This window comes from Littorina saxatilis, linkage group LG1 (genome assembly GCF_037325665.1).
Source record: "Littorina saxatilis isolate snail1 linkage group LG1, US_GU_Lsax_2.0, whole genome shotgun sequence".
In the NCBI taxonomy this organism is placed as follows: Eukaryota; Metazoa; Mollusca; class Gastropoda; order Littorinimorpha; family Littorinidae; genus Littorina; species Littorina saxatilis.
Window position 1 is genome coordinate 94974644 of NC_090245.1, and position 12057 is coordinate 94986700.

The following is a 12057-nucleotide window of genomic DNA, read 5'->3' on the forward strand; positions in this document are numbered from 1 at the left end:
CCTCATTGATTTCATAACATGACTTATGTAAATATAGTACATTGTTAATATGTTACACGACACTTGAGATTGCGGCAAATTCTCAAATGTCGTATAGTTTTGTTCTTTTATTCCACGTCGCCCGTCTTCGCAGCAGCAGAAAACAACTCGTCAAATTGAGTTCGAGGATTTATTTAGCATTCCATACATACAACTGCACATCGTAGCAGAACTCAAAGTAGAAGCTTTTTTACATACAAATCGAGCTGGCCTATATAGCACATACTCAATCTCGAGAATTTTCCAGACCGAACATGATACAACTACATTATTATGGACTAGAATAGCGACATTCTCTGTGACGTACATCAAAAGTGCCGACGCACTTAATCCGAGCGAACGCCACGAACCCACGGCTCAAAACAACGTGGTAAACAACTTGTTTTGACAGGACTAGAAAGTTCACCTGCATTCTCGTCCAAACATAAATATTGTGTTTACAAAATATAATATCGGTACTTTCCCACAAAGTACAAATAAGTCAACTACATGCAGCACACAAAACTGAACCAAAGTTCAGCAACGGCAGCGTTTCCTAACATATTACTTGCAACGTAGTTGTTCCTTTTGTTCCTCAGTTCCCGGATTTTTTTTTAAATGTACGGAATTTTTTTAATGTTTTTTCCCCTCGACGTTTTACGTGTTTTTGCTTACTTAAAACGGTTTTCAATATTGTATGTTCATTTGTAATTATATTTTTGTTTGTTTGTTCGTTTTGTTGGTTAGTTGTTTTTTTGTTTGTAAGCAGTTTGTATTACTTCTTTAATTGATGTTCTAACATTTTTTTTAAACGCATTATTATAAGATTAGTCCCTCTCATGGGCGAGAGCTGGATGTGAAAAAGCACCTGTTTGCTTATTCCATTATCCTTCTTAATAAAGAACTTGTCTTGTCTTGTCTTGTCTCGTCTTGTCTTCTCTATCTCTCTCTCTCTGTCTACACAGTGTGTGTGCGTTGGGGCGGCGGGGTTGGGTGTGTCTGTATGTGTGTCTGCGGCAAGCCAACTGTCGGCACAAAACGCCGCGAGCAGCGCACAGCTGAAAAATAGTAACCTGTGCATTTTGCAGCCGAGTTGCAACAAGAAGAGCGCGTAAAAGGGGAAGCTCCGGGAGTGCCCATTGCTTGAAAAAAACTGTATGAAAAGGGAAATATAATGAAACCCGAAATTATCCCTGTTCGTCGGTAGGCTTGATACAAATCACTCGTATCAAAGGAGTGTTTGGGTTGAAGCAATGCGTCAAGGGATTGTTGTAATGTGTAGCTGAACTTATTGGTCCGGTGTTTGCTTTTCCATGCACGGGGTTTCTACATTTATTTACTCGCTCATATATTTTGTACAGACACAGTCATACACAAACATACTCGTGCATACGGGATTGGCGACAACACGCACTCGAACAACACACATGGCACTCGACTGAACATTTAAAACATTTCATTATTACTTGAACTCAAATCAGAACATAATCATCATACAAATACATATGATATAACAAAATACCTCTTGTCACATAGAACACACCGTTCGGCACTGCCCCAACACACTTCCCTCTGAATTCTCCGAATGTCCACAACACAGTCAGGAATCACATCACTCAGGGCCGGACTACCGGGGGGGTTATGGGGGTTGCGCACCCCCCCCCCCCCTAGCCTAAACATGTACCTCACTTATTTAAAACATTTTTTATTATTGTTTATTTTATGCCGTTTCATGCAAGGAGCGACCATTTTCCTATCTCAGAATATGACTTACCCATCAGCGTCAGGGGGCTTTGCCCCCTGATCCCCACAAGGGGCTCTGCCCCTTGACCCCGCCAGGGGGAACATCCCCCTTGACCACCACTGGCAACCCCACCCCCCCCCCCTCCTCTTAGCTTAGTCCTGCCCTGTCACTGAAGTCCTAGAAGTTACACTAAGTCCGAACCGGCGAAGCACACGGCTTTACTGTCCTCCCACAACCACAAAATAATATCCGCTTCCATGTTTCTTATTCCAGCTGCAGGTATTCAACTAAAAGCTAACTATTCTAATTAATAACAAAACGCTTTAACCCAACTACACAAACACATCCATTCGTATAAATCGCTCATCGCTCTCTGTCGTCACATCCTCACAAGGTCACGCTGAACTCGCACAGCATACCACTTTCCGAATTGCGTAATCGCTTTATTTGTAAAGTGTTTGCAAGCACTCGCAAGGCCACTCGCAACATTCGTAAGAATTTGCAAGAAATTCGTATATGGATTCGTATGCATTTGCAATGATCGGTAGACATTCGCAAGCGATCGCAAGCATTCGTAAGACATTCGCAAGGATTCATAAGGCTTCAAATTGTCAATACTTATCCTGTCCATTCGTCTTTTTTGTGTGCCGAATCCAACATTTTCATAATCGCAAGGATATTCGGCACAGTGTAAAGACAGGCATAATGCCAAGACCTAACGAATGGATGCGAATGCTTTGTGAGCGTTGCGAATGCCTTGCGAGGGCTACGAATACATTGCGATGATTACGAATGGCTTGCGAATACAGTTTACGAGTACGTTGCGAACAAAGTTACGAATATGCCTTCCTTGCGAATATTAGGAGCATTATTTGCTAATGTTCACCATTCTGATAATCATCGGTCCACTCTATCGCTCATGGTCTCTCTGACCGGATGCATAGTTACTGCGCGGAATCTATCAAAACAGGAATACAGAGTTATCTCCTAATAGTGCATCGCCCAGCTATAGTCAAGGGTCAACCCGACGGGGTTGGGTTAGAGATGATGTTTTTCAGAAAGCTTATTCAGTCGATGTTCGGTACACGAAAAATGGCTCCGTTGTACCGCTTTTGAGTGAGGAGCGTCTTTGTAACCTAACCCATATTCTGCAAAAAACGCAGTTTTGACGCAGGGGGTATGCTACAAATAAACGTCGTATACTTCGTTTCGGTAAACAAACATTTGTAAATTATACATTAAACAAAAGCTAAGGCTTTGTTCTATCAGGCCATATACAAACAACATTCTTCCTATGGATACTTTTAGACATTAACCTGCGAGTACAACATCGTGTTGAGAAAATCAAAATATGTCCTTCCTCCAAACGATAAGTGAAGATAATTCAGTCCCAGGTTAATATTGCAATCATAAATAATACCCACACAAGTCGATTTTTCTTTTAGATGAACTGACTTGGTATCATATTGGTTAGTTCCATTTGGCAGACACCAGCCATATGAAACAAAATTGAGTTAATGCGCATAAGCTGCAAAAAAGAGAAAAAAGAAAAAAAGATCGACTGGGGAAAAAAGCTGACATGAACACAGCCCTGGAAGAAGATAGTTTTGTCCTGCCAGATGTCATTTGATGCATCACACGAAAGATGAAACTGTTGTAAATAAATATGTGTTTGATAAACGGATATTGTCGATTTCTAATTGTCCACTTCCGGTTTTGCCTCATAATGTCGAATTCTTTGTCTAAAATAAGTATTTTGTATTTCATAAAAATCGTATTTAATATATAGTGACCCTTTTTTTAAACAAAAGTAATCTTTTATGAAGCTTTATGCATCTGTTTATTAAAGGTAACCGTTTTAAACTTTTGACATGCCGTTTCGTTATGTGCAAATTGTCGTTTTGCACCCTACCCGTTTGAAAAACATGACCAAAAACGACTTATATATTATTAGAAAGAGACTCATTCACTGCTGTGACGACCATTGTATGTAAAATTCTATGCTCACAATGTAATTAGAGTAAATGATAAGTGATTGTAGCATTAGTTATATTTGGCATACCTGTTGTTCATTGCGCCAGCTTCAAATCTCAGAAAACGGTCATACATGTCTCAATGTCTGCATTTACTATGACAAAACAAGCTAAACTCCCCACAGCATGCACCCAACGGGTATGTAAGCAAATTACATCACACTAAAGTAAGCTAGGATCTTTCTTATTTCTTAATTTGCCTTTTGAAAATGGTAGAAATGGACTTCTTATAGAGTGCAGCCCTCAGTCGTGGGGTACCGGTTGTTAAAAACATGATTTCTTTTAAATTAATCCTAGACGTATCCCGGTTTCTTCAAAAAGTGCAAGTCTTCTGTTCGTAGTAGGCACTGCCATTGTTAAGTTAATTACATTGTACGTTGGAGTGTATGCATTTGAAATTACCGAAAACGCTGGATAACAGTTATTTTCGATTAAATCGCAACCTACCCTTAACTGTAAATGACGTCCTATGATTAGGGGGTATAGTTAAAGATTAAGGCATATGAGCTCTCCTTTGCCACTTATCTCATCAAAACATATATATATGAGTAGGTAAGCCATACGAGATAAAAACCAGGAACTCTCAGAACGGTGTCACATTCGCATTTTATTCAACTTCCGGTTATCTACTAGCTGAAGCGCAATTTTCAGCTGTTCACACGTTATCTCAGGAAAAGCGTGTTCGCACAAAAGTGCATATGATTATTAAAAAAAGACAATTTGTTTTTGAATCTTATGTAATGCATCGTCAATTCATATAGGTTTGAACTGACCGAAAATGTTATTGTCAGGGTTTCATGTATCTGAAATGTACTTTTGTTGCATAGTGTTCGTAGAACGTATATTTAGATTAAACCTAAATGACATCATTGTACGGTCAAAAGTAAATGCTTTTATGATCACACAACGTTTGAAAATGTTTTAACAGCAATAAGCTACCGTATATATATGATTGCAAGCAGTGATTGAGTTCTACTTCCGGTTTCTTGAGTCTTCTTATCCTATTTCGCTTTTTTTCTAAGACTGGCGCTTAGTAAAGGCGTGTTTTCAAAGAAATGCAAAGTAATGTAATCACTGTATCATACTGACGTTTTGTCTGTTTATTCGGCATCAAAAGATATTCATTTCATATGGCAGAAAATCCTAGTGTACGCGATACGCACGTTACTGTGACCCTACCCTGCATAAACACACGTCAACACAGACCGGGGGTTGTTAGCTATAAGTGCTTGTATATGTTACAGTAAATTCATCAAACCAGTCAATTTGTAAATTTACTGAAATTTTCAGTAAATTTGTAAAGTTACTATTTCACTCAGTAAATTTACAAATTTACTGAAAAATTCAGGAAATTTACAAATTTACTGAGTTTGACACCCAGGAAATTTACAAATTTACTGAAACATTGTAAGCCTTATGCCATACACACACACACACACACAACACACACAACACACACACACACACACACACACACACACACACACACACACACATTTTTTGACGGGAGAGAAGAATTTATTCACAAAACATCATTGTATTGAATTAAAAGAACAGACGATTGGCACACTTATTCCATAAACAAAATCATTTGTTGCGGCAAGTGAGGCTTCCATGGCATTTTGAATTGCATTTTAGTTTTGCTTTGTAGCAGGAACATTTGTTCGTTTGGCACTTTCTTGGCCCACCAGCACAATTGCATTTGGTAAAACCTTGGCCCCCTGATGCTGACTCTGCTATAATAGCAGAGCGAAGAGATACGTGTTTGTCAAGATTCACATCTCTCATGGAGAGCAGTCTTTGAGGGCACAAATCAAATTGGTTTCGTGAATACCGCACTTTTAAAACCCCGGCCTTCACTGCTACAGTATAAATGTCAGTTGAAATGTCTCTGTTTAAAATGACACCTAAAATATTTCTGGCATCACCTCTGCCACGATCGACCATTGGCACGGGCACTGCCACATTGTCTCCCACTTCACCGCATTTGAAGTCCACTCTACTTCTTTTTACCATTCTCTCTGCCTGAGATAACTGGCCGGAGAATGCTTCTTTTCGAGCCCTTGTAACCCTTTCAACATGCGCAGTCAACATTGATGCATCGGAGGTTTGAAGTGGATCAGCTGTTGTGGTGGTTGGGTCAGCTGAAATAAGGGTGGCGTCAGCAGAGGCAGACGGTTCAGCTGAAGTCAGGGTGGCGTCAGCAGAGGCAGACGGTTCAGCTGAAGTCAGGGTGGTGTCAGTTGACAAGGCAGACGGTTCAGCTGAAGTCAGGGTGGCGTCAGCAGAGGCAGACGGTTCAGCTGAAGTCAGGGTGGTGTCAGTTGACAAGGCAGACGGTTCAGCTGAAGTCAGGGTGGCGTCAGGAGAGGCAGACGGTTCAGCTGAAGTCAAGTTTGCGTCAGCTGTAGAGTTGTCTGCAACAACTGATGATGCAGCTCTGGAAGCTGGCTGAGGCAAATCCAGTCTTGCCAAATCATCCTCTGACTCAAGATTGTCCAGGATTTCTCGTGGCAGGGTAGATGATGTCAGTCCGACGCGAGCTTCGTTTCCAAACAAGGCCGAGTATGGTGATCGCTTTATTCCTGAATGGTAGGCAGAATTCTTGTGGAATTGAACGAATTTGATACCTGCGACCCAGTCTTGGCTCTTGTTGTCTGCGAGCCAAGCAACAAGCATGTCTTTAATGTCACAATTTGCCCGCTCAACTGATCCTTGGCTTTGGGGGTAACGGGGCTTGCCATGGACCATCTTTAATGAAGGCCAGAACTCCGTCAGTTCTGAAATAACATTTGCCGTGAACTCGGTTCCATTATCACTTTGCAGTATGACTGGAGCGCCAAGCAAAAGAAAAATGTCCAAAAGCTGGCTGGCAACTTCTGTTGGGCGTTTGCTTCTGATGGCGCGCAAGACACAGAATTTTGTTAGATGATCTTGGTAGACCATAATCCATTTGTAGCCGTTGCAACTCATTGACTGCATGTCGACTAAATCCACCTGACCTCGACAAGAAAAGTCTTTGGTGAGTATTGGCCGAACGACTACGCCTGTTGTTTTGGGTCTCGTTCTCTTCTTTTGGCATTCCAGGCACAGGGACTTGAATAGTTCAATGGCTTGCACGCTGATGTTGGCATATTTTTTCTTGATCTCCTTCATCATGCGGTCCCGACCTCCATGCCCAGTCGCGATGTGTGAAGCTCGGAGGACGTCAAATGTTTCTTCAATTGTAACGAAGTACATCGGGGTTTCCTCTGAATGCTCTCTTTTCTTGATAAGTTTTTCGACCGGTCCACACTGAAGAACTTCATACCTGTGACAACAGAAAACAAAAGTACACTCAAATGGAGAAAGAATTAGAATAACTGACACAAGCAGAGAAAGATGAACACACATACACACAGCTGCAGTTACACACACACACACACATACACACAGAGGGAGAGGGAGAGAGAGACAGACACAGACAGAGATAGACTGACACAAACAGAGAAAGATGAACACACACACACAGCTGCAGTTACACACACACACATACACGAGGGAGAGGGAGAGAGAGACAGACACAGACAGAGATAGACTGACACAAACAGAGAAAGATGAACACACACACACAGCTGCAGTTACACACACACACACACACATACACACAGAGGGAGAGGGAGAGAGAGACAGACACAGACAGAGATAGACTGACACAAACAGAGAAAGATGAACACACACACACAGCTGCAGTTACACACACACACATAGAGGGAGAGGGAGAGAGAGACAGACACAGACAGAGATAGACTGACACAAACAGAGAAAGATGAACACACACACACAGCTGCAGTTACACATACACACAGAGGGAGAGGGAGAGAGAGACAGACACAGACAGAGATAGACAGAATGGAGAGAGAATTAGAATAACTGACACAAACAGAGATAAAGAGAAGGTGGAGGGGTGTTAGAGAGCACACACACAAACACACGCACGCAAGAAAATAAAATGGTACTTACTTTCTCAGAATATGATAGTCATGTTGATTTTTTGACTCTTTGGACACAGCTGCAGTTTTCACGTCTTGTAGCATCTTTGAGTATTCTGCCTTTCCAAACAAATTATAGCATTTGCCTGCATATTTAATTTTGAAAAGTTCCTCTGTGAATCGATTTTCCATGTTGCTTGGGCTTGTCATCCTTGTCTTCCTTGGCAGCTCAGTGTGGACTAAACTATTAAGTTGGTGAATTTACTTGTCACCGCATGTACTGAGCCGAACTCACACTGAACTCGCACAAGCTGTCAAATCTTCACAAGTCTTGTTCAGCTCACATTTACTGAAACTGTACTGAGCAGAGCTCACACTGAACTCGCACAAGCTGTCAAATCTTCACAAGTCTTGTTCAGCTCACATTTACTGAAATTGTCCTTCACCATCCAGTAGATTTGTCAAAAATGAATCCCCAAATTTCAGTAAATTTGTAAATTTCCTGAATTTTTCAGTAAATTTGTAAATTTACTGAGTGAAATAGTAACTTTACAAATTTACTGAAAATTACAGGAAATTTACAAATTTACTGGTTTGATGAATTTACTGTAACATATACACCAATGGTTTTCACAAAGTGCGATTTTCATTATTAATAAAGAAATAAACATATTTTTACATCATTGCAACATCCGATTTGGCTTTGAGAAAATGTTATTTCCGTCCTTCGCTTTTCTAAGCAGTCACAAACGAGACATACGATTCAGCAGAAATAGGTCGTGTCAATGGATGTCTGTAGACTTAGTAATTTTACAATGATGTTTTGTTGAACATTCTGTAACAAGAGCGGACATCACATGCAACAGATTACTTTTGAATGTTTCAGATTTAACACAGTTTGGATTCAGCTTGAAGGCTTGAAAACTGACAGGCGCACCTTATAAGATCGGGGCAGGCTTTTAGTTTTACATAAAATAAGAACATCCCTCCACTCTGTCACATACCAAAGAAACAAACAGTCTAAATGCTACCTGTGCACAGGGGTAATTGTTTTGATGAATGAAGTGTTTAAATGCAACAAGTAACATTTGAAATGTAGTCACAACAACAATAAAACTCACCGCGAAAAACAGCCAGGGTGCTGTGTTTTGGCATGAGACAAATTGAAGGAATGGTCTTATACCCCGAGTAGAAGCCTGGTCAGATCTAAGATGATAAGCCAAACTGTTTTGATGAGATCATTAGTGTGCCTGGTCAGATCTAAGATGATAAGCCAAACTGTTTTGATGAGATCATTAGTGTGCCTGGTCAGATCTAAGATGATAAGCCAAGCTGTTTTGATGTGATCATTAGTGTGCCTGGTCAGATCTAAGATAAGCCAAGCTGTTTTGATGTGATCATTAGTGTGCCTGGTCAGATCTAAGATGATAAGCCAAGCTGTTTTGATGTGATCATTAGTGTGCCTGGTCAGATCTAAGATGATAAGCCAAGCTGTTTTGATGAGATCATTAGTGTGCCTGGTCAGATCTAAGATGATAAGCCAAACTGTTTTGATGAGATCATTAGTGTGCCTGGTCAGATCTAAGATGATAAGCCAAACTGTTTTGATGAGATCATTAGTGTGCCTGGTCAGATCTAAGATGATAAGCCAAACTGTTTTGATGAGATCATTAGTGTGCCTGGTCAGATCTAAGATGATAAGCCAAACTGTTTTGATGAGATCATTAGTGTGCCTGGTCAGATCTAAGATGATAAGCCAAACTGTTTTGATGAGATCATTAGTGTGCCGGTAAATTGTACTGAAAACACTATTTCAGGGCTGGTTTTTTTTTCGGAGATGAGTGATATATAGCTAAAAGAAGTAGACTTTTGGCGTCTTTGGTGTTGGTTTCTTCTCTGTTGTTCTAAGAACGTGTGTCTGATGACACGCCCCTTTAGCTCCGACCCTTTCTAATTATGTACACTCGTGTAAATGTGCCACAGAAAAAAAACATGAAAACTGTCATCACTCACAGTATTATTTGCTATCCACTGATTTTCAAAGAACTGCTTCTGCACACACTGACTGCATGACGATTATTAAATAACTTGATTCACACCTTTGTGTGTATAGTATACATTTTAAACCTTCACGTCAACTTATTTACGAAGAAACAAACCTGCGGAAAAGTCAAAATAAACTGGCTGTGGTGTGATAATAGCGTTGAATCATTTGCAGCAAAGTTGTTGTCATTTTATCTCATTTAATTAACAATTATGGTACCTCTGATCATTTGCATTCGGCAGGTGTGCTTCCAATAAGCACATTGCTAAACGGGAAAAAGGAGTAAAAGAATGAGGGAAAATTTGTATTCGTCCCAAAGAAGTTTCCCCTAATAACTCACAATCCAAACATGAGTTTTTTTGGGATAAAATGTCGACAACCATTAGTGAAATACTGATTTCCCGAGATCAGCTTTTAGCACACCTTCCAAAGCACCAGTGCAGTCAAGATTAAGAAGGTGTGTATGTTTGTGACGTCACACGTAAACGTGCAAATTATAGGGGAAGGGCTCCTAATATGGACCACCTTTCGTTCTGACAAACTGACGGTGCTAGAGCGCTCAGAACATTTTGCTCAGTTTCATTCGCTGCGTGTATCCTCTCTTAATATGTAGAACAATTTGCGGACGCACAACGCACAAAACCGTTAGGTTTTGTTCTCTTTTTTTGCTTTTGTTCACACTTTTAGCTTCGTGCACTCTAAATTTGACGCTTAAAATGTACACATTTTTCTCCAAAGACAAATCTAGAAACACACAAAAATTGCATTATAGGACAGCTAAGGCTGTATTCGCTACACTGTAGCAGTGTTGGCCCCGAGTTTCTGTCACAAACAAAAAATTATAGTAAAACCTCGAAGTATTTCTGTGTCCCCTAATATGAACCACCTTCAACAAATAAAAAAAAAGATAAAAGACGATTTCAGTCATTCATTAAGAATCTTACTGAAAATGACCTATAACTAGCCCTCGAGATTTATAAAAAATGATAGTCTTATTTACGTGAAAGTTGATAATTTCGATTATTTTCTCTCTGTTTTTGATTTTTTTTTAAAGTTTCCTCTTGTGTTTTAAATAAAGTTCTTCTCAAACCCAAACCTGTAAATCTGAAGCATATTTCAATTAGTCTGACTTGCATACTAAGTTGCAAGTTGTATCATGTTATTTTGAAGTAAACGGGGCTTTTTACAGTGATTCTCAAAGGTCTCATCACTGGTCCATATTACGCGACCAGGCCCCTAATATGGACCAGTTGTGAATTTTTTCTGTATTTGATTTTTAGTGAATGACTGAAAAAGCTAATTCTCTCTAATTAGTCGTCAAGATTTACGAAAGAGAGAACAACTACCAAACACAAAATGAAACTGCTTTGCAAGAGAAAAATCTAGTTAGCAGCGTGAAACAAAAAGTGGTCCATATTAGGGTACCTTCCCCTATTAGGATGCACTATAACATGTTTTACTTACTTCCAAATAAAACTGAATAGTTGCATTTTATGCCTTGCATATTTTCAAATGATTTGAATGAAACACCCAAAGCGGCGACTTTGCAGATAACAATATTTTGAAGAAACAAAAGTACGTCATCACTACATAAACACGAACAACGTGATGTCATTTTAATTGACGTCAAAATATGTATGATTACCTTACCTTTCCAATGATATGCCGTTGAAGAATGTTAGACAAGCGGTTCAACTTCTATGTCCGTTTAATGAACCCAACCCTCTAAACAGGAATAGTAAGCACAAAGAAGGAAAATACGCACACAAAACCACGTTTTTCTCAAAAGCGGTATAACGAATAGCCCCAGGACTCTAGATTTAGAATTATATTGTTAAAATCTGTCAAAAAAGTGTGGTAGCAACCCCAACCCCGTCGGGTTGACCCAAGTGGTCTCTGGCCAACAGACTATAACTGAGACGAAAGTGATTGCAGATTGGCCGACTTTGACAGTGATCTCCGTTATGTTCTTCACAGTTATGATAAAGACATCGTTCTAAGGTTAAAACAAGTCGAAATGCTGAGACTGCTGTGGGAAGGAGACCGTGATATTGTTGCATCACTCCCAACTGGTAGAGCACTGGACTTGTGATCGGAAGGTCGCAGGTTCGAATTCGGGCCGGGACGGACACGGGTCAACTTTATGAGCAGACCCAGAGACGGAAGCCATGTCCCACCCCCGTGTCATCACAATGGCACATAAAAGACCTTGGTCATTCTGCCATTCTGCCATAGGCTGAATACACC

At 40.2% G+C, this 12057-nt stretch overlaps 2 protein-coding genes across 2 annotated transcripts in view; one reads left to right on the plus strand and one right to left on the minus strand.

The window, feature by feature from the left end:
* The window catches only part of LOC138946326 (uncharacterized), a 176791-nt gene that overhangs the window by 36457 nt on the left and 128277 nt on the right, over positions 1-12057 (plus strand). The window lies entirely within an intron of this gene.
* LOC138946229 (KRAB-A domain-containing protein 2-like) lies at positions 5030-8380 on the minus strand. Its single transcript, XM_070317759.1, has 2 exons — positions 7798-8380; positions 5030-7105 (listed from the first exon to the last, which is right to left on the minus strand). The coding sequence occupies exons 1-2, from the start codon at positions 7974-7976 to the stop codon at positions 5383-5385; spliced, it is 1902 nt and encodes a 633-aa protein (XP_070173860.1). The 5' UTR covers positions 7977-8380; the 3' UTR covers positions 5030-5382.